This window comes from Camelina sativa, chromosome 16 (genome assembly GCF_000633955.1).
Source record: "Camelina sativa cultivar DH55 chromosome 16, Cs, whole genome shotgun sequence".
Taxonomy (NCBI): domain Eukaryota; kingdom Viridiplantae; phylum Streptophyta; class Magnoliopsida; order Brassicales; family Brassicaceae; genus Camelina; species Camelina sativa.
Genome location: NC_025700.1, coordinates 20,638,024 through 20,660,117, shown reverse-complemented (window position 1 = coordinate 20,660,117; position 22,094 = coordinate 20,638,024). Strand labels below are relative to the sequence as shown.

The 22,094-nt window shown below is 36.5% G+C and overlaps 6 protein-coding genes across 7 annotated transcripts in view; 4 read left to right on the top strand and 2 right to left on the bottom strand.

Moving 5' to 3' along the window:
- The window catches only part of LOC104751525 (cyclin-B2-4-like), a 2,983-nt gene extending 710 nt beyond the window's left edge, over positions 1–2,273 (top strand). Inside the window, exons 4-12 of the mRNA XM_010473478.2 lie at positions 100–168; positions 247–298; positions 381–512; positions 609–752; positions 833–922; positions 1,008–1,229; positions 1,320–1,418; positions 1,505–1,683; positions 1,781–2,273. Of these exons, the coding sequence (XP_010471780.1) occupies positions 100–168; positions 247–298; positions 381–512; positions 609–752; positions 833–922; positions 1,008–1,229; positions 1,320–1,418; positions 1,505–1,683; positions 1,781–1,916 (1,123 nt within the window). The 3' untranslated portion in view covers positions 1,917–2,273. The remainder of the gene's footprint in view (positions 1–99; positions 169–246; positions 299–380; positions 513–608; positions 753–832; positions 923–1,007; positions 1,230–1,319; positions 1,419–1,504; positions 1,684–1,780) is intronic.
- LOC104751526 (small nuclear ribonucleoprotein SmD3a) lies at positions 2,961–4,505 on the bottom strand. Its single transcript, XM_010473479.2, has 5 exons — positions 4,257–4,505; positions 3,742–3,794; positions 3,569–3,629; positions 3,419–3,475; positions 2,961–3,310 (listed from the first exon to the last, which is right to left on the bottom strand). The coding sequence occupies exons 1-5, from the start codon at positions 4,413–4,415 to the stop codon at positions 3,266–3,268; spliced, it is 375 nt and encodes a 124-aa protein (XP_010471781.1). The 5' UTR covers positions 4,416–4,505; the 3' UTR covers positions 2,961–3,265.
- Positions 5,530–7,832, top strand: LOC104751524 (probable acyl-activating enzyme 21). The gene is made up of 4 exons (XM_010473477.2): positions 5,530–5,773; positions 5,971–6,687; positions 6,918–7,273; positions 7,356–7,832. The coding sequence occupies exons 1-4, from the start codon at positions 5,576–5,578 to the stop codon at positions 7,699–7,701; spliced, it is 1,617 nt and encodes a 538-aa protein (XP_010471779.1). The 5' UTR covers positions 5,530–5,575; the 3' UTR covers positions 7,702–7,832.
- On the top strand, positions 7,998–12,944 carry LOC104751523 (pentatricopeptide repeat-containing protein At1g76280). Of its 2 annotated transcripts, XM_010473475.2 has the most exons (14): positions 7,998–8,209; positions 8,307–8,373; positions 8,492–8,561; positions 8,673–8,866; positions 9,071–9,178; positions 9,272–9,454; positions 9,707–10,213; positions 10,547–10,642; positions 10,744–10,917; positions 11,269–11,496; positions 11,657–11,800; positions 11,891–12,079; positions 12,187–12,306; positions 12,388–12,944. In XM_010473475.2, exons 1-14 carry the CDS (start codon positions 8,196–8,198, stop codon positions 12,778–12,780), a joined length of 2,487 nt encoding a protein of 828 aa, XP_010471777.1. In that variant the 5' UTR covers positions 7,998–8,195; the 3' UTR covers positions 12,781–12,944. The 2 variants fall into 2 exon arrangements, with proteins under 2 accessions (XP_010471777.1, XP_010471778.1); XM_010473476.2 differs by lacking the exons at positions 7,998–8,209; positions 8,307–8,373; positions 8,492–8,561 and having other exon boundaries at positions 8,794–8,866; positions 9,055–9,178; positions 12,388–12,780.
- On the top strand, positions 14,292–17,888 carry LOC104751521 (uncharacterized protein At1g04910). Its single transcript, XM_010473473.2, has 9 exons — positions 14,292–14,744; positions 14,836–14,926; positions 15,074–15,150; positions 15,290–15,378; positions 15,463–15,646; positions 15,944–16,125; positions 16,474–16,576; positions 16,662–16,993; positions 17,136–17,888. Exons 1-9 carry the CDS (start codon positions 14,541–14,543, stop codon positions 17,590–17,592), a joined length of 1,719 nt encoding a protein of 572 aa, XP_010471775.1. The 5' UTR covers positions 14,292–14,540; the 3' UTR covers positions 17,593–17,888.
- On the bottom strand, positions 17,865–21,026 carry LOC104751522 (WD repeat-containing protein DWA2-like). The gene is made up of 13 exons (XM_010473474.2): positions 20,875–21,026; positions 20,713–20,796; positions 20,497–20,629; positions 20,215–20,326; positions 19,926–20,025; positions 19,679–19,806; positions 19,449–19,518; positions 19,086–19,174; positions 18,905–18,950; positions 18,618–18,688; positions 18,460–18,533; positions 18,315–18,373; positions 17,865–18,194 (listed from the first exon to the last, which is right to left on the bottom strand). The coding sequence occupies exons 1-13, from the start codon at positions 20,917–20,919 to the stop codon at positions 18,153–18,155; spliced, it is 1,053 nt and encodes a 350-aa protein (XP_010471776.1). The 5' UTR covers positions 20,920–21,026; the 3' UTR covers positions 17,865–18,152.

The window sequence follows — 22,094 nt, the reverse complement described above, 5'->3', positions numbered from 1 at the left end:
TTTTTTTTTTTTTTTTTTTTTTTTAACTTCTTCTTCTTCATATGATCCGTTTATGAAAAAAGTTGTTTTCGCTTATCTAAAAAGAACCAATTTTTCTCATCTCAGGAAGAATGTGATATGTAACAAGAAGATTCCACTTGTTCCGGTGCATCATCGACCAGTTACTAGGTCAGTAATCTCGATTGATTTTTATTTTGCTTCAGTATGAGTTTGTTTAGGAGGTCTAATTCATAATTTAATTTTCAGGAAGTTTGCTGCAGCTCAGTTAGCTGAGAACAATTCCCAAATTCACAAGGAGGTAACATTTACACTATTTTAATTTGGTTCTTGAAAGTAATGACTTGGTTTTTTTAGATCTAATCTCAAGTGGTTTTTTTTAGGAAACCAAGAAATCAGACTTGATATCCAACGAAGCGTTAGATAGAATCATAACAGATGTGGAAGAAGGAGACTTTAATGAGCCTATATTTGTTCAACACACTGAAGCCATGCTTGAAGAGATTGACAGAATGGTATAATTATAATACTAACTTGTTTGTTTTAAGTCCTGTTTTGTTTGGTTTATTCGGATGATAAACATACTGTTTTTTTTTTTTATTGTTCTGCAGGAAGGGATTGAAATGGAAGATTCAAATGATATTGAAATTGATGAAGAAAAGTCTGTGATGGATATAGACAGCTGTGACAAGAACAACCCTTTAGCTGTTGTCGAATACATCGATGACATATATTGCTTCTACAAGAAAAATGAGGTAATTTTGGTGGTTCTGTTTCTGTATCTACATGATCAAAATCTGGTTTCAAGATTGAAACGTTTTCGATTATTTTGCAGTGTCGTAGCTGCGTCCCGCCTAATTACATGAAGAATCAACATGACCTTAACGAGAGGATGAGAGGAATCCTTATTGATTGGTTGATTGAGGTAGAAACACACACACAAAACATAAAATTTCTCTGATTTTGCTTGTTGTCTTAGTGTAAAAGCTTACTGTGAACTTATGTTGCAGGTACATTACAAGTTTGAGCTGATAGAGGAGACGCTTTACCTCACAATCAATCTCATCGACAGATTTCTTGCGGTTCATCTTATCGCCAGGAAAAAGCTTCAGCTTGTGGGTGTAACAGCTATGTTGCTTGCTTGCAAATACGAAGAAGTTTCAGTTCCGGTTGTAGATGATCTTATCCTAATCTCTGACAAGGCTTACACTAGGACAGAGATTCTTGATATGGTAAAACCTTTTACTAGATCTTGTCCTGATCATAACCATGGATGCTCTGCTTTATATGTGAGATGATAAAATCATTATTGTGTTGTGCAGGAGAAGTTAATGGCGAATACCTTGCAATTCAATTTCTGTCTGCCAACTCCATATGTGTTCATGAGGAGGTTTCTCAAAGCTGCTCAATCTGACAAAAAGGTTTGTGTAACTTCAAATCTTCTCTCCTCTTTATGTTATATAGAGAATGAGAACATTATATCATAAGGTGTGAAATGTTTTTTCAGGTTGAGCTTTTATCATTCTTCATCATCGAGCTTTGCCTAGTGGAGTACGAGATGCTTCAGTACAGTCCCTCTCAGCTAGCAGCCTCGGCTATCTACACAGCTCAGTCCACACTTAAAGGGTTCGAGGACTGGAGCAAAACCTGTGAGTTCCACACGGGCTACACTGAAGAAACGCTTCTGTAAGAACACCAAATTTAAGAAGCTTTTCACTAATAATATGCTTTGACTCATCACATGCCTTTGGAGTTTCTGAAATTTTGATGTTCAATCTCACAGGGAATGCTCGAGAAAGATGGTTGGTTTTCAACACAAGGCAGGGACAGGGAAGTTAACAGGTGTTCACAGGAAATACAACACATCCAAATTTGGTTATGCTGCAAGAACTGAACCAGCTGGCTTTCTGCTGCTGTAAACCAACGGTCTGGGGGTCACACGGAATCGATAATGACTTGAAGAGAAAGAGAGAAGAGGGCAACATAAGTTGCGTAAGTGGGAAATTTCTCTGTTGACTGATTTGTTTCGAAGTCTTTGTAGATGGTTTTAATCTTTTCAATTCTCGTTGCTGAGAGAATAATAGGAAACTTTAGGGTTCTTGATTGCAACTCTTCTTTCCAAATTCCATGTCACCAATTTGCTTTCTACTTTGTATCATAATTGACATAACATGATGGCATCACGAATGAAAAGAGTGATCAAGGTCGAGCAATTAGCCAATTAATACTCACAAAAGAACATGTTGAATAGTAGAACAATGAAAAGTCTCTGTTTAGGTGGCTGAACGAGTTGATTTGATCTACCGACATCGGTTTAGAGCAATGGTTTTTCTTGTGCATGGAAATATCTGTTAGAATGACTATGACTTCTACCACTAGTGTTCATTGACGTTGACTTGGCATTACGTAATGTATTTTTCCTTCTCTTGAACTCAAAGCGGTAAATTTCTGACGGATGACTTGTTTATACCTCTTTCATTTTATTATCAAAGAGAGAGAGAAGAAATGTAGAAATGAGAATGTGGCAGTGGTTATGGTATTGCCAAATTGTGTCTTTGCTTATCAATAATGTTGCTTTTATCTTCATCCACTGAGAACTCGTTCGTCTCAGCTCTCTCAGTTGGTGAGTCAGGTTTTTTTTAACTTTTTTTTTTGTTGAAATAAGAACTAATATGCGTACAAATAAAAATGGTGCAGGGGAGAAACATCTAGTGAAGAAAACAGAGGCAGCAAGAAGACTTCGAGTGACGAATGCAAAACATGTTACACACAAGACGCTCGTGCTGTGTTATAACTGAATCGTGGCCCAAAAAGAAAAAATGAAATCGCGGTTGCTGCAGCAATTTAACACAAACTATGTCGAACACTTTTATTTCCTACAATTCTTCTATTCTCCGTTTCATCCCTGCTATATCTTTATCCGATAAATAAAAGAATGAATAAATTAGTAAAAAAACGACCGCTACTAGAAAAACATCATTTTCTGATTTCCAAGACAAAAAAACGAACCATTACGGAAATTTGCATCGTGAGATCTTCTACATAAGATGTGGCAATTTTCTAAAAACACCATTTGATGAAAACATGTCAATGTTTCAAACATCTTAGTAACTCAAAACACAGAAGTAGTCCCTCTTCCCTGTCATTGTTAGAGATTTTACTTACTGTGTACTTTAAAATGCATAAGTGACAAGTTTTGAAGATGGTGGATTCTCCTGGATACTGCAGATATTGTCTTAAAGAGTCGAAGCTACATTTCGAGGGTTAACTATTTCACCGCGCCCCTTCCTCCTCTTGTTCCACGCCCAGTACCCTGATGACATAACCAAGAATTCAATTAGTTGCTTTGAATTTTCCAAACATTGTCTTCTTGAGCTGTAAATCAGAAACAGAAAGGACTTAAGTGAGGCAAAAAACTTACTCTGCCTCGCATAGCACCACCTCTACCTCTGCCTACACCTATTGAAGAGCCCTTTCCCTGCATAGATCAAGTAAGAAAGATGTTATTAACTTTCCATGTTTATAAAGCATAGATGGGTTTGATAATCTCCATCACGTTCAAGAAGTATACCTTTCCCTTAGTATCCTTGAACATTGGAGCATTCTTTAGCATGTCTGGTATGATTATAAACCTGTCAATATTTTACAACAAAAAAAGGCCACTTTAATCAGTCAGCTAAGTTGTAAAAGAATGCATCAACAAAGTAAACAAGTAAATGTCAAAAAGAGTTTAGTATATAGCACCTCACTAAGCTGCCTCGAAGGAAAACATGCTCAAGCTGCGATACCTTACCATCCTGTTCCATAGAATCATGCAGAGCTCAAAAGTTAGTTTAGTTAACACTTATGAACAAAAGAATTTGAAAAATGTGTGAGAGCAGATATTAGCAGCAACACTTCATTATATAGTCTTGTAATTTATAAATCAGAATCTCCTACAGCTTCCTTCTAAGAAATTTTACAAGCCCTACTAGATCCATATCAATGGTGGAACTGTAAATAAGACAAGAGGTCACAATCTTTAGCCATCATGATTCTACATATGCACCTTCTCCAATACTAGCATATACACCAATTTAGGGATTTAACTGGCACTAATTTCACAAGGAGTCTCAATTTCAACACGAAACCTAAGCCGCTAGTAAAGTTTTTCTTCAATTCTAGGGGTTTCACGGCACCTAAATCGCCAATGGGCAAGAAACGTAAACCTAGGGTTCAACGAGAATGAAATATACAAAGCAAAAAAAAAAAAACATTACCTTGGCCGTATAGGTGATGTTCTCGAGCTGACAGTTCCAGTTATCCTCGCACTCGATCATGCTTCCTCTGTACAGCTCACCGCTCTTCAACTCCACCGTCACGATATGACCGGACGACTCGTGAAGAAGCTTCACTGGAATCCCCAAACTCCGGCTCATCTTCGCGGTTTCGAAGAAGTTTCGATTTCACAAACCCTAATTGAACCCTTCCCTTTTCCTATTTGTTGCAGCCTAGAAGGACGAAATAGTGTATCTGTTACTTATAAACAATTGGCTTCGTTAAAAACCTTCTTCTGGGCTTATATATAAAACTGGACCGGCCCATTAATTTCTTTTTGATAATACATACTTTGGTTTAATATACATGTTTTTTTTTTTTATATTAGCGATTCAAAATTTTCATTTCTTTTTTTTACATACTATGTCAAATCTGTTTAGATATTTTTTACATGTATCGAAATCTTGTCAATTAATTGATACATGTAACGATCATACTGATTAAATTACTAACTTGGAAATACCCAGCTAATATAACATGATTTTATACTTTAAATGTATAAAAAAGTCAAGAAGAAGATTTGTATTTCATTTTTGTATTACACATTTCATAATCTAATTTAAGAAAAAACTAAACGTGTCAAAATCTCATCATATTGGATTGACACATGACCAGCACAATTATGTTAGTTACTAACTTTGAAACATCTAGCTTATATCAAAAGATTATATACCTTATTAATAAATAATGACTGTGATTCTTTTTTTTTTAATAATTAGTGATATACTAAAATATTTTCTTTTTTATTTCTCTTTAAAAAATGTTATCCTTTTATTTTATTTTAATAATTTTATTGTATTTTTTTTAGATGATATATTATATATAGTTTTTTTTTAAATGTAATCATTTAACTTTACTATTTGTAATTTATTGCATAATTTTATTTTTCTATATATATATATAATAATTTTTGTTTTTTTGTGGTTGTAGAAACCTGACACCTAATAGATTGACTTAACACATGTCATGATAAAGCTTTATATAATAAGATTAGTACAAGATTTGTAAAATGCTAAAATCTTTTAACTTTAATTTCTCATAACCACCTCAGATTCACTAAGTGGCAAGTTACCAAGCAACTAAGATGTGGCAAGTTACCAAGCTCCTTCACAGATTATGTAACAAATAATGATAGATTTTCTATTACTAGATACTAAAATTGGAGTGTTACACAGAATAGTTTGCCTATATATATACAATAAGCTAATCCACAGTTTTATATGGTCTTAGTATAGCTCAACAACCATAGTGAAAATTTAAGATGGAAGGAACAATGAAGTGCTCGGCGAATTATGTCCCACTTTCTCCGATCAGCTATCTCGAGAGAGCAGCCGTCGTCTTCGGTACCAGAACCTCCGTGATATATGGTGATATTCATTACACGTGGAACCAAACACGTGACCGTTGCGTCCGCCTTGCCTCTGCTCTCTCCGACCTCGGTCTCTCGCGCCACGACGTCGTAAGTGATTTTTTTTTTTTTTAATAAAATGTAAAATTTATTGAAAAAAATACATCAAGTGCAGCTTGGTTTTAAAGAGTTTAAGGATTAATACATAGTATGAACTTCTAAACTATCTTGACGTCCTAAGTGATTGTTTAACGGCTTTTCTATCTTGATCAAGCATTGTTTAAATGGTGTTTTAATGTTTCTATCAGGTGGCTGCTTTGGCGCCAAATATTCCTGCGTTAATTGAGCTTTATTTTGGAGCTCCGATGAGTGGATCAGTACTTTGTGTGTTGAACACGCACTACGATGCTAAGATGCTTGCGATGGCGCTGGAGAAAACGAAGCCAAAAGTCTTCTTCGTTGACTCTGAGTTCCTCTCTGCCGCTGAGGAGTCTCTCACTCTCCTTTCAAACATTGAAGAACAACCTATCATCATCACAATCACAGAACATCCAACGGAGAAATCAAAACACGTACAATACGAGGACTTTCTCTCTTCCGGAAACCCTAATTTCAAACCCATACGACCAGTTGACGAATGTGATCCAATAGCGCTCAATTTCACATCTGGTACCACATCGACGCCAAAATGTGTCGTTTATAGTCACCGCGGCGCGTATCTGAACGCAATGGCTGTTGGTGTTACCAATGAGATGAAACCAATGCCGGTATATCTCTGGACAGTTCCGATGTACCATTGTAGTGGGTGGAGCTCTGTTTGGACAGTTGCAGCTTATGGAGGAGTCAACGTCTGTCTCAGAGAAGTCAACGACAAAGTTATATTTGATAGTATAGTGAAGCACAAGGTAACTGACTTTGGTGGCTCGCCTGCGGTCCTCAACATGATTGCCAATGCACAAGACTCGGTCAAGAAGTTGTTCCCATGGACCGTTCAAGTTATGAGCGGAGGATCTTCACCTCCTGAGGTAAAACTAAACTTATTCGGTTTGAACTTTTATATCTTTAGGTTATATCTTGTGCCTTGCGTAGTTGCTTTATATGTGCTTTGTTACTGTACATTATGAATGTATGTATATATTGGTTACAACATTTGGTTTAATAAGTAAAATCCAATAATGTAAAGAGCATATAGAATCCTTATGTATATAATATTTTACGTAGAACCATATTATAAGATATTAATTTATATGGATAGGTTATTTTGAGACTCAAGAAGCTAGGATTCAAAGTGATGATGGCTTTCGGATGCACGGAGTTGTATGGACTAGGAACAGCTTGTTTCTGGAAGCCAGAGTGGGAGACTCTACCTGAAGAAGAGAGTATAAGGCTTAAGGCAAGAGATGGTCTCAACCATTTCGCCAAGGAAGCTGTCGATGTGTTAGACCCAACCACCATGAAATCGGTTCCACACGATGGAAAGACCATCGGGGAGATTGTTCTCCGGGGAAATACCGTCATGAGTGGTTACTACAAGAACAAAGAAGCCACTGAAGCGGCTTTTCGAGGTGGATGGTTCTGGAGTCGCGACATGGCTGTTATAGATCCTGATGGGTAAGTAAATCAAACATACATATACATATATTATTTTCATTAATTATTTTCTAATAATGATTTGATGTTTTCCGCATTCAAGATACATACATTGGAAAGATAGGTCACAAGATGTTATAACATGCGAAGGAGAAAGTATGGGGTCAAAGGAGATCGAAGGGCTTCTCTATAGCCACCCAGCGGTTTATGAAGCAGCGATAGTTGGTCAACCGGACGAAACTTTAGGAGAATCGATGTGTGCTTTCGTGAAACTCAAAGAAGGAGTTGAAGCAAAAGAGGAAGAAATCATTGAGTTCTGTAAAAGAAAGATTGGGAACACAAACATGAAGTTGGTTCCAAAGACTGTAGTTTTCACAGATGTTCCTAGGACTCCCACTGGGAAGATTCGGAAGAATGTTATGAGAAACATGACCAAGAATATGAAATAATAATTTATCGATGCAACTAGTTAAAAAATTTGTAAAACTTTATCATTGAATAACATCTAGTTTACATGTTCTATATATGTAATCTGGACATGTATAACTATGAGATTGTTCTTTCATCCATGGATGTTTGTTGCCCTGGCTCCTTGATGAAGCTATCAAACTAAACCAGTCTAAATCAAATTAAACCGGAGAGAAATCAGAAATGCATAAATGGGCCAACTGTGAAGAAGGCCCACTAATTGTTATTTTTCCATCAGTTTGATGAACCTGAAATGTTTTATATTCGTTTGCTTCTCTTCTCTTACATGTTCGCATCTCTTTGTGCAGATTGCTAGAACCCAGATACATAATCAAAACGGAGTTCCGATAAATCAAAGTCGGAAAACTTTAAAATGTTCGCTTAGAGATTTTAATTTTTGTGAAGTAAGTTTTCTCCTTTTTTCAGTAAATTTTCTAAAAAATCTCGAGGGACCTCAGAATCGAGTCTGAAAGACATGTACAGAGCTCTGTAAGTGAATTGGGCTTCTTTTTGTTTTTTGGTGTGCGTATGTTGCCTACTAGTTCAAGAATTGCTCACTGACTTGCTTCGTGTTTGTGCTATGAAGGTGGCTTTCTCCATTGCGATTTATTCTGAGCTCCTCGTCGTCAAAGTTAACGCCTTACGTATCTCGGGTTAGTTTTTATGTTGTTCCTTTCCTTGTGTAGCTTTGAGATTTGTTAACGATCATTGTTTCTTCAATTAAATTTGAAATATTTTGCAATTTTGATTTAAATGGGTATCTTATTGTAGGGACCGGGACGAAGTGGAATTGATAATGGGGCTGGTTGTTCTTGTCCTCGTAGTGTCACGACATTGATAGGTATGTCTGATTTAGCCTGTTTGTTCTCGCTATGTATTATTGATCTTACTTGGATTATTGTTAAAAGACGAGATTTTGTGACTTGAGGAGTGCATTGATTCCCATATACAGGTAATGAATTCATTCGATGGCAAGATGAGTCAACTAGGAAGATCTTACAATTGCAGATTGTTAGTGCCCTTCGATCCGGAGAGAGGCCTGGAGCGTCAGCTCTGCTTCTAGAGTTAATACAGGGGAATTACTCACTTGGTGCTGATGATTTTCATGTTATTCTAAATTATTGTGCTCGATCACCGGATCCTGTGGTAAGTTGATATATCTTTAGGCTATGTCTTTTGGTTGGTGGATGATTAAACTTTGTTTGCACCTGTTTTTTATATATGTTGCATAGTTTTAGAGTTATCTATCACTGAAGTTTTGTTGTGGCTGAGATGTATATCTCTTATTAGTTTCTCGTAGTACACTACTCTGGCTGTCTCTAACCTCAAGGCAGTAATTTGTTTCTGTAGTTTGTCATGGAGACTTACAGTGTAATGTGTAAGAAGGAAATCAGTCTGGACAGCAGATCTTTTTTGTTCATAGTACAAGCCCTTTGTAATGGGGGACACTTGGATAAGGTATGCAAATAGTCCAATCATATATTTAGTATTTCCCTACATAATATAGTTACTCACGTTTATCTATTGATTTCTCTGCCCATATTTTTTCAGGCATCAGAGTTTATTCACTCTGTTGGAGAAGATGATAGTATCTCTCCTATTCTGCCCATCTATAACTATTTTCTTGGAGCCTGTGCAAAAGCGAGAAGTGGATATCACGCTAGTAAATGTTTGGAATTGATGGATCAACGGAGTGTGGGGAAGAATGAAATAACATATGCAGCACTTCTCAAGGTTAGTTAAAGAACATATCTCATTTCAAGGCCTTTATCTTTTCCTTTTCAAGAGCTGTTCATATGTCAACTTTTAATTTTGGAGTATAGGAGATATGGACAAAACTTATATTTTCGTGATTGTCCCCATTTCTATTTTAGCTTTCCTGTCTCTTAAGGACTTTATATTGTTCCTTGACATAGAGGTTTCAATTACATTGATTTTCATTGTTGATCTTAGTTTTCTTTGTTATCTGATTACTATTATTTTCAGCTTGCAGTTTTTCAGCGCAACCTATCAGCTGTCAATGATATCTGGAGACACTATATCGACCACTATAGTCTCAATATAGTCTCTCTCAGAAAATTCATATGGTCCTATACGAGGTTGGGGGATTTGAAATCAGCATATGAATTATTGCAGTACATGGTGGATCTAGCTTTAAGAGGGGAGCTCTTTGTTCAATCCAACCGAGGAAAATTGCATTCCACGAGACTGGATATTCCTGTACCATCAAATGGTGAAACCGGATCAGAGAAAGTTGCTTTTGGAGTAAATGATCACATGGTTTCGCCAAGGTTGGATGCTCATGGCAATAACATTGTGGAGTGCAATTCGTCTGGTGCACAGAGTAATGAAATTGAGTCTTCTAAAATGGCTTTGCCGAAAGGCCAAAACATTACACCTGCAATTAGGATCCTCAGGTGGTCGTTCAATGATGTGATTCATGCGTGTGGACAATCTAAAAACTCTGAGCTAGCAAAGCAGCTAATGTTGCAGGTATCTCCTACCCCTTTCCCATTCATCCATTCCACGTCCTTATTCACTCACTATGCACTGCGTGCGATACTGTAGAGTTATGAGAAACCCCTCTTTGAAAGAGACAGTTGAATTAACGACTCTGAATGGGAAATTTGATATTTTTTGTATGGACTTGGTTGAAATTTCCAAGCTTTCATGATAATTGATACCAGCTTTCTATCGTCCTTGTTGAGCTGTAGAATTCTATTAAATAGCTGGACGCTTCCCTTTTCTTTCCTAACTGGTTCCTGTCGTGCTTTGTGATATTTGATGAAAATTCATTTCTGACTTTCTTCTTATCTACACTAACAGATGCAAAATCTTGGGTTGCTACCATCAAGCCACACATATGATGGTTTTATTAGAGCTGTTGCATTTCCAGGAGGATACGAATATGGCATGTCACTGGTAAGAGTTTATGCCATCTGTTTCATAATTTCTTTCTTTCTGTATTTTAGCTTCTTTTTTTTTTATAACGATTTCTCTTTATATTCTGTATCTCGACGCAGTTGAAAGTTATGCAGCAGCAGAATCTGAAACCATATGATTCAACTCTTGCTACGGTTTCAGCCTATTGCAGTAAAGCCTTTCAAGTTGATTTAGCTGAACATTTACTGGATCAAATATCTGAATGCTCGCACGCATATCCTTTTAATAACCTTCTTGCTGCATATGACTCCTTGGTTAGTTATTCTGATTCTACATATTGAAAGCCAGTTACACTGAATACCTCTTTTACCTTTCGCTGTTGTGTTCTCTGTGTAACCCGAATCCTCAAGTACACAAGTTTGATCCTAGATGCAATAAATTTTCAAAAGACCATACTTGTGACTATGTTGCCACTCTAATCATACGGGACGCTTGGAACAGGGTTCATGTTCTGTTCTATTAACTCTTACTCTAAATATTTGTCATGTTTCATAGGTCTTGTTATTATGTGGCAATATTTAGTACATAACCCCTGAACCTAAACAACTTTGTTCTGCTAATTTTCGTGTCACTGTGAGATTCAATTTCTACCTATTGCTTTGTAGGATCAACCAGAGCGTGCTGTCCAGGTTTTGGCTAGAATGAAACAGCTAAAACTGCGTCCAGATATGAGAACCTATGAACTGCTCTTTTCATTATTTGGTAATGTGAATGCACCATATGAGGAGGGCAACATGTTGTCCCAAGTAGACTGCTGTAAAAGGATTAATGCTATAGAAATGGACATGCTGAGAAACGGTTTTCAGCACAGTCCTATCTCAAGGCGGAATGTGGTTAGTTTCTGCTCATATAGCTAATTCTTAATCTGTTTGAAGAAGATGAATCAGATGTGACATAATTCAGTTTAAAAGCAGCTGGGAAATTGCTTTTAAGGCACTAGTATCAATCAGCACGATGAACTTATTGTTTACCCTTTCCTTTTTCTTTCTCCAGCTGAGAGCCCTCGGAGCTGAAGGAATGGTGAATGAGATGATCAGTCACCTGCAAAAAGCTGAGAGCCTGAGTTTTTACAGCAACACGTATCTAGGCACGCCTACATACAACATAGTGCTTCATTCACTTCTCGAGGCAAACGAAGTAAGTATTCATCATGTGATAGTTTTATAGAAGTTTTCATTGACCAGTATAGCAATATTAATTGATCGCTAATTCTTAAATTATATGCAGACTGATTTGGTGATCAAAATATTCAAAAGGATGATATCATGTGGCTGTCCTGCAGACGCTGCTACCTACAATATAATGATTGATTGTTGCAGCATTATTCAATCTTATAAATCAGCTTGTGCTCTAGTTTCCATGATGATCCGTGACGGGTTTGCTCCAAAAGCTGTTACGTTTACTGCGTTGATGAAGGTAATAGCAGAGTATCTGGTTACCATTTTAAATGTTTGCTGCCAAATCTAGCAGCTTATTCCTGTTCCTTTCTTTTCCAACTAACAAAAGCTGTGAAATTCTCTTAGATTTTGTTGAATGATGGGAATTTCGAGGAGGCACTTAATCTCTTGGATCAAGCTGCATTGGAAGAGATACATCTTGATATCTTATCATACAACACCATTTTGCGTAAAGCATTTGAGAAGGTACATAAATTTGTTGTCAAAACGCTAAAAGTAATGAAAAAAAAACAAACTGCTTTAGTGTGCACATAACTTTGTCTGCAGGGAATGATTGATGTGATTGAGTACATAGTGGAGCAAATGCACCGAGAGAAAGTGAATCCAGATCCAACGACATGCCATTATGTTTTCACTTGCTATGTGGAACAAGGGTATCATGCAACAGCGGTAGAAGCTTTGAATGTTCTGAGCTTAAGGATGCTCAACGAAGAAGACAAAGAGAGTCTTCAGGAGAAGAAAAAAGAGCTTGAAGAAAATTTCATCATGAGCGAAGATCCTGAAGCCGAAACAAAGATAATCGAGCTGTTCAGAGACTCTGAGGAGCATCTTGCTGCAGCACTTCTGAATCTAAGATGGTGCGCGCTGCTCGAGTCCCGAATTATATGGTCAGAAAACCAAAGCCCTTGGGCCAGAGAATTATCCAAAAAGTATGGTTAATAGGTAGAATGTGAACTGTTCAGTGTTATTAAAGAAGAGCGGTTTTGGTTTCTTCCTCTTGGCTGTTGATTCTCTGCCACTTCACGGAAGCTGCTTCGTTTTGGTTTTGTATCATGTACAAACTGGTGATTCTAATTGATGACATTCAACCTTTTTGGAGGTCACCAATCAACCAAACGAACGGTTCGTTTTGGTGGTTCATTAAGACGAGTTGATGAGACGGATCAACAAGACGGTTAGAAGCATTATTAAGCGGCTACAAACCACCACCACCACCTATAAAACAAGGCCAATTGCGAACCATCATCAAATGAGATTGAGTTTTAGTATTTTTTTTTTAGACTCTTTTTTTTAAAAAATCTTTCAACAACTAAATATTGAAATATATATTTAATTTTGAACAATTTCTACAGCCAAAGAAATTATAATTGCACATGAAACTTGGTTATCCGAAGTTGTACTTGTGTTTTCTAACCAAGTTTTAAAATTAAAAAGGGTGCAATGCATATGAATAAGACATGATCTTGAAACTTGATTCACTTAAAACAAGAAAAAGAATAATTACTGTGAAAACATAAAGGACAGATGCAAACGACAGAAACAAACGTAATAATGTTTACAACTTGTCCTGTTTCTCTTATCTTTTCTTTTATTTGTATTTTACTCATCCAAATACAAATTGTTTACCATAGATAGCGGACCAATCCATATAGTTTTAGATGATTTCACACCATAAAATAGAATACCATCCAATATTGTACCAACAATACAAACAAAAAGAAGATATTTTTCTAAGTAATAAAGCAGAAGTAGAAAGGAGAAGATATTTTTCTAAGTAATAAAGCAGAAGTAGAAAGGAGAAGATATTTTTCTAAGTAATAAAGCAGAAGTAGAAAGGAGAAGATATTTTTCTAAGTAATAAAGCAGAAGTAGAAAGGAGAAGATATTTTTTCCCTTTAACCAAAATGGACTAGAATAGTGTAGAATGGTAAAATGAAGATATTCACTCAATGGCAAACAAATCGTAGCTATAAAATGCCAATTAGTAATATGTGTACTCATTTATACAACTCACTCCTATATCTTTAACTTAATTACTGGGGACAGTTCTCATTATTCTTTTGTCAACCATTGGGGACATTTGTTTGTTTGTTTTTGCCGACTTGGGGACATCTGTGTGTGAAGTGAGTATAAACTCCATTGATTCATAATTTCATATATATCCCTGATAATAATGTTTTTCTCAATGGAGATAACAACTAAAGTTATGCAAAAATATGATTTAGACAAAAGCTTAAGCTTATAACTTAATTTTAGAACTAATGCTGCTGCCGACTGCCGTAGATCACTTAAGATTTTGATACAAACTTTTTTTTATTTTACACCTTATATATTAATTTAATAATGTATAAAGTTAGGTAATAAAGTTAAGTCATTAGTCAACAGTCATCAAAATTTACAGCTTTTTTAATAAACACTAAAACTAGTAGAGCTCTGTCTATAAAAGTGCTGTAGAAACAAAAGGAACTCGATTTCTCTTTCTCTGATTCATATGTTTGTTTGAAGAAAAAGAGAATACTAATATTGTTGTTGTTGTCGCTCGTGATCGACAACAATGCTCTTCTGTGATCCTTTTGTCAAACACAGTAACATTCTAAACATGTTTTGATTTCTAAAAATCCAAACTTTTTTTTTTTCTTTCTTTCAAATCTCTCTGTGGGGCTCTCTCAGTGCGGCGAGGTAGTTACGCGGCAGCCGCCATGACTTTCCATCGGCGGCGCTATCCTTACTACAACCGTCTCCGCCGTCTCCTTCCTCTCGTTTTCGCCGTCTCCTTATCTCTCCTCATTCTCTTCGCTTTTCTCTCTTTCTTTGCTCCGCCTCCTGGAGATTCCGATCGCCTTCACCCTGGCGTTCGCTACTCATCCAATGATCCGATCAAAGCTACCGGTTTTCGAGTTCCGGTTAGTGTGCTTTTTTTTCTTCATTTATTCTTTCGCTAAAGATTGAAACTTTTAGAACCTATTTGATGATTTTGGATCCATCGGGATACAGAGGGGTGGAGGCAGACCAGATCGTGATATCTGGCGTTCACGAAATGCTGAGTTCTTCTATGGATGCAGCAATGCCAGCAGCAAATTCGCTAGTGCGTAACAAACACTCTTTAATCATCATATTCAGTTGTTGGGTCATTTAGTTAGTTACATTGATCTTACCAAAGTATGAATCTTTCAATTAGTTGGAACTTGGAATCAGGCATTGATGATACTAATATCCGATTACTTTTTTGTAGATGCGAAAACAGTGACGAGAAATGATAGATACTTGGTAATAGCCACTAGTGGTGGTTTGAATCAACAGCGAACTGGAGTGAGTTTCTTGTTCATACCTATCTCCCATAGATTATCACAATACGAGCATTTGTTTACTCCTTAATCAGCTAATGGATCTTGTGTAATCATATGGCAATTTGTTCTAAGTCGGAGTTTTTAAATGCATCTTTCTGCAGATTGTAGATGCAGTTGTTGCGGCAAGAATACTAAATGCTACTCTTGTTGTTCCCAAGTTAGACCAGAAGTCTTACTGGAAGGATGCCAGGTTCGGGACAGAATTAGCATACGTATTGTTGTTCTTCGAAACGAAAATCAAATGTTTAGTAGTAACTTTGTGCGTCCTGTGCAGTGACTTCTCGCATATTTTCGATGTTGATTGGTTTATATCGTTTCTGTCGGAATACGTCAAAATTATAAAGCAACTTCCACTAAAAGGAGGACGAGTATGGACTCCAAGTAGAATGCGTGTACCACGGAAATGTAGCGAGAGATGCTATATTAACCGTGTTTCACCTGTTCTTAACAAAAGGCATGTAAGTTTCCTTCTTCTTTTAAACTTTTTCTTGTTGCCTTTTTTATTTTTTCCTCATGGAACCAATATGTCTAAGCAAATTGTCTGTTGTCTTTGATTCTTTTTCGATTCTTTGTACGCGCTGTTGGTTTATAGTCTTCCTTGTATTTATTTCGTTGATTTCTAGCATGTCGATGTTTTGTTTATGCTTTTTTCTAATCATAGTCCTTGAAGCATTTTTTACCCGTGGAGAAGTGGTTGTCTTTGAATAAGCATCTCGCTATAAGCTTATATTATCGCTTTTGTCTGTATGATTCAGGCAGTTCAACTGAACAAATTTGACTATAGACTTTCAAACAAGTTGAGCGATGACTTGCAAAAGCTAAGATGTAGAGTAAATTACCATGCTCTAAAGTTCACTGATCCTATACTTACAATGGGCAATGAATTGGTCCGGCGCATGCGATTGAGGAGCAAACACTTCATTGCGTTACACCTAAGGTAGACCACCATTCACCTTATATCCTGATATTTCTTTATTTTACACTGTTACTGAACAAGGGAAATGTACTGGGGAGAACTACTAACATATAGCACAGCTGAAAACTCTTAGCATGGCTTTGGTACTTTTAGTTCAAGCATCCTGTGGCCAATGCTCTTATCTTCTTCTTTTTTGGTAGAGTCAATGCTCTTATCTGATAGAGCTAGTTGTATCTTGGAGTTCCTTAGAAACTCCTTCACATTTGGCATTCTAATCTACAAGAAATCTTTAAAATATTCTACTTATCCATGTTGAAAGTACACATACTAGAGAATGTCTTGACGCAAACAATAATGACTTCGTCACAGGTTTGAACCTGATATGCTTGCATTCTCGGGATGCTATTATGGTGGTGGTGATAAGGAAAAGAGAGAACTTGCAGCAATCAGAAGGAGATGGAAAACATTACATGTATGCCTATTCTGTAATTTTTTTGGAAATTACATAGTTGTATATTAACTAGCTATTAGTGACTGTATTTGAAATTTTATGGCAGATTAACAACCCAGATAAACAAAGGCGACAAGGAAGATGTCCGCTAACTCCAGAAGAAGTGGGACTGATGCTTAGAGCTTTGGGATATGGCAGTGATGTTCACATATATGTTGCGTCTGGTGAAGTATATGGAGGAGAAGAATCTTTAGCTCCTCTGAAAGCACTCTTTCCACACTTCTATTCAAAAGACACTATAGCTACAAAGGAAGAGTTAGAACCGTTTGCTTCATACTCTTCTAGAATGGCTGCTCTTGACTTCCTTGTTTGTGACGAAAGCGACGTATTTGTAACCAACAACAATGGCAATATGGCAAAGATATTGGCTGGGAGGAGGTACTGAAACATCTTCTTCTTATTCATTTCCGGTTCGTCTCTTTGATGCAAATGATGCAAATGCTAGGTTGAAACCAATTCAAAATGTTCCTTTGATACAATTGCAAAGGTTTAAGCTTTTTTGGTTATATGAAATCTGCAGGAGATACTTTGGACATAAACCCACTGTTAGGCCAAATGCAAAAAAGCTTTACAGATTATTCATGAACAAAGAGAACACAACGTGGGAGGAATTTTCGACTAGAGTCCGTTCGTTTCAGAGAGGGTTCATGGGAGAGCCAAAGGAAGTAAGAGCAGGTAGAGGTGAATTTCACGAGAACCCATCCACGTGCATATGCGAAGATACAGAGGCTAAGGCAAAGGCGCAAGTAGAATCTAGAAAACTTGGAAAGAAAAACAAATATACAAGTAAAGACGCAGCAGTAACAGTAACCAATGATGATCAAACCGAAGAGGATGAACCAGATTGGTCGGAGCCAGACTATGAGGAAGAACAGAGTGATCTTCAGGACAGAGGATTATACAACGGGACAAGTTTAGATTACGATGATCCATCTACCTCTGATGAGCCTGAGCTTGAAGAAATGCTATCAGACTAGGTAGATTCACATCATTACAACTGAATCTCTCCTCTGCTTGGACACTTGACAGCAGGTTTTCCAACCTTGGGGCTAGGCCTTGTTGTCACCATTTTGCATCTGATGACTCCTGTACATAGAACCGCGCTATAGAGCATCGTTTTGTTTACCAGAAAAGAACAATTTTTTGGGGTCATGTTTTAGCAATATTCGGAATCATGGCTTTACCAGAGATGTAGCTATATAAAAAGAAAGGCATATGTAGCATTATGACAAGAAATTTCACTTACTGGTGATTACTTATTTGAATATTTTCTTTTTATAGACCAAAGTATCTACGAGCCTACGAGGTGTGCTTTTTTACATATTCGTAAGGATCTTACTTCTCACCGCTTTCAAGTGAGTCTCTTCATATCATTTAACATAAAGTAGATATAGTGATTAGAGATGAACAGAGACGCTAGTAAAAGTTCAATAGTTGTAGTGATGTGACCATTGTTATCAATTCAAAATTTGTATAAAATGATAACATATGGCAGTGAGCTTTTCCTCTGAAGCCTTCTTCGATTGAGTGCATGTACCTATCTTCTTGGCAGGAACGGCTTGACGGATTCGATCACAACCTAACATAAGCCAACACCAAAATTATAAGATGAACTCTCCAAACTGCTTTGAGTTCTTTATAATTGGCGCAACAAATGGTTTATTTCTTAGTTCTTTAGGTTTTAAGCAAAGTTGCTTACCCTCCCGTCATATGACAATGACGCAAAAATCCAAGGCTCACGCGAGCTCCAAGCGAGTCCTGTGAGAGCAATTATTTTAGTAATTTTAGGAATTTTAAGTGGAAGAGAATTGTTACTAAACTCAGTTTGGTCCAAGAGCATTTACCATAGACACTGTCTTCGTAGTCAGTATAAGAATTAAGCAACGGATTCACACGCAGACGCGAGGCTTCCACTAGGCTGTACAACATCGGCATTATAATAAAAGGTCAAAACAAAGTTGGAAGAATGCATATCATAGGGTGCGATTACAGAGAAATTAACCTTTCTGAGGTTTTCTTCTCACTAGATGCTGAAGCAAACCACAAGTTGACAGCTGAGTCTGTTCCAACGCTCTGTGTTGGTTAACTTAATCAGAAACTAACGCTTTCAATAAACATAGTGACAGGACATGTATTCGAATCATCAACTTTAAGCCTCTAGTACAGAAACGAAATAACTTTTGGACAGGTAAAAGTATCATCGCTACTGATCCAGAACACTTCATCTTATAGTCTATTACAGAACCGTCTGATTGTGCTAAGAAGGAATAGGTAGGAGAAAATGAGTACCAGAATTAGCTCTTCATACTCAGGGTTACACCTGACAGCCCATGTCCTGCAATATTTTCCCGAAAGAACGATCACGTTCGAAACAAATCCCAGGTCCAAAGCATCGGATTTGTGTGCATGTGTAGCAGAACTATTTGATGGAAAAAAAAAAATCCACCGATAAAAATAGAGCTTCAGTTACCAGTGTGTATGACCAGGGAGCTCTTGCACAGGAACCTTGGCCTTCCGAAGATCCCAGATATGTATACCAGATTCATCATCTGCAGAGACCTACATAATCGACAGTCCAATGCATAAAGACAAACATCTGATACCATTTCTGTAATATAGTGGATCCCCTTTCTTTCAGAACAAACATTCTAGCCATGATTATAAATTTTACATGAAATGAGAAAAGTACTTCCTTGTTCCTTCCCATTTGCAATGTATATAAACAGTTTGTTTTCTCCCTGTGGAGTACAGTTTTTTTCTTTTTTTTATAAAGCTCGTTGTTTGCATTGGTTGAGAAGCATTTACAATATTTACAAACAGAGTAAAGTCTTACGAGTATATGTTCCCTCTTGAGATTGTAATTAACATTCCGTACATGGGCACGTTCAATAGAATTAACCTTCCTGTAAATTTGCAAACATATCAAACTCAACATAATGGTTAATATTTTAGAACCCAAAAAGTAAAAGACTATTGATTAAGTGAAACCCGCTAGATGCGCATGCAGGAATACAATAATATAACTTTCATGGGAACATGGGAGAGGAACAAATGATAACATACTTCATAGTCCGTAAGTCCCAAAACTGGATAGATGATTCAGAAGTCGCTGCAACAGAATTCAGATCATGTGGATTCCATGCTCCACCAGATAAAGAATGACGCATCCCAGCCGACTCCTTATATAAAACCTATAATTAGCCAAAAAGCTATTAAGGAGAAAGTACCTCAAAGGTGGTCTATAAACACAGGAGCCAAATATGATTCAAAGAGTTTTCTTTTTCTCTCCCTTCTTTGTAGCTAAAGTCACCTCAGCACTTTGTTTTGAAGAATCTAAACTCCACAAGACAAGGTTTTGTTCATCCATGCTGATTAACTTGTCTGATTTTCCAGAGGGACACCAAAGAACGCTGTTTCCACAACAAGGAAATAGAGTCTTCATGACAATGAGGATAAATAAAAGTAACAAGTTCCAGCAACTGAAAAGTAAAGTAGAATCCCTGGCTTGTGTAGGCGAGCTAAACACAAATCTTTTAAGACTTCGGGACTACAAGACTCAGTAGATACACACTGCTGGAAACAGTAAACCATGAACTCACCAATTAATCTTACCAACATGTGCATCAAGGGAAGCAACACACTCCAATGTTGAAGAATTCGATTGACCATATGGCTCAGGAATCTGCCATACCGCTGCTCCAAATGAATCGCCTTTGAAATGAAAACAACATTGTAAGTCTCTGACCAGTGGTTTGACCAAAACATGAATTTTTTTATTTTCAACTACATACAAATGCTGAGACGAATCATAGTTTCAATTTCTGAGATTACCATCAAATCAACTCACAAAATTAGCAATTTCGAGATGAGACTTCAATTACCAGTGGAGAAGACAGTAGAGAAAATGCGTTGATCGAAAGGGCAAGAAGCAAGGTCCCAAATCTCATTGGGATGAGAGAACAAACCCTCACATAACAGCTCAGATCCACCAGATGACAAACGAAGCAGATGAACCTTTAAAAAAAAATCAACAAATCAGAATCTTCCGATCCAGAAACAACAAGAGACGAAAAAACAGATCTAAATTGATCGATCACCTCGTTCTCTTCTTTCAAACTTAGGGTTCCAGTGAGGAAGCTGGTGTGATCTTTATCAGCTTTCACATCCGATATACATCTAGCCTGGAAATCAACAAAATTCACAATGGTAGTAGTACAAAGAAAGGGTCCGAAACGAAGAAGATGGGTGAGCTAAGCTACCTGATACTTCAAACCGTAACCAATTCCAGATGATCCACCTTGCATTGCTTTCTCGACGCCTGAGCCAACGTTACGGATTCAGGAAGATGAGATCTCTTCAACGATTTGCCGCTCTCTCTGATGATTTTGCTGGTTCGAGCAGATGATATCAATGGGCCTATAGCGACGAGACATTTAAGCCCATTAATATAACCCACTATACTTATATAATTAAAAGGGTTTTGTACAAATTGAGTCATTAAGGTAAGAAAAAGTGATTAATGATAGCCTGTTAATTTTATGGTTGACAGCAATAATTTTTGTATCCAAAATAAGGAAATTTTAAATTTTAGATCTAAATAAAATAACTTAACTATATATCTAAATAAATAATTAAATATATAAGCAAATGTGAAAGATTATATAGATCCATTAATTAAATATAATAAATACTTAAAGATATATATATATATCTATAAAATAATTAAATATATAACCAAATGTTAAAAATCTGAAAGAAGTAAATTGACTCATATCTATTATCTTGTCACCCAGATCTTCACAATACCAAAAAAATAATGTAACAAATTCATAGGAAATAAAGAAAATATTATTATATACTCATTTCTTGCACCAAAACAAAATTTGGAACCTCATTTTTATACAATTAAAGGACACGTCTATATATATTGATATACATATTAACATTTACAGTTAATATACAATGCTCTCACATGAATATACAATTATACATGTCATATTATTATTTTCCTTTTTCTTTTTGTCAATGAATATACATTTAGACTATTCTTGGACGACAACAAATACTATTCTTTTCCTCTTGTCAAATAGGCAACAAAAAGTAAAACTTTTCTTGCAACACAGACTAACCATCATGTATTTACTCCACGTCTTTCAAGAATCAATCCTTTGAATATACTTGTCAACATCCCCTATATATTTTTGTAAAAGTACTGCAATTAATGGTGATCAAACAGTAATTAATTACACTACACATTTTAAAAACACCTAGTAATACGTTTCTATATTCGAATTGATGAGGAGGACCAATAAACAAGTATAACTTCTGTAAAGTCATTTTTATGTTTTGTTTTGTCAAAAAAACTTTTGTAAAGTCATGGGTAAGAATTGATAACAAGTATTTAAAACATTCATAAAATTCTTTACTGTATCCAAGGAAACGTGAGAAACCAATAATAATACCATTTCTTTTCAAACGT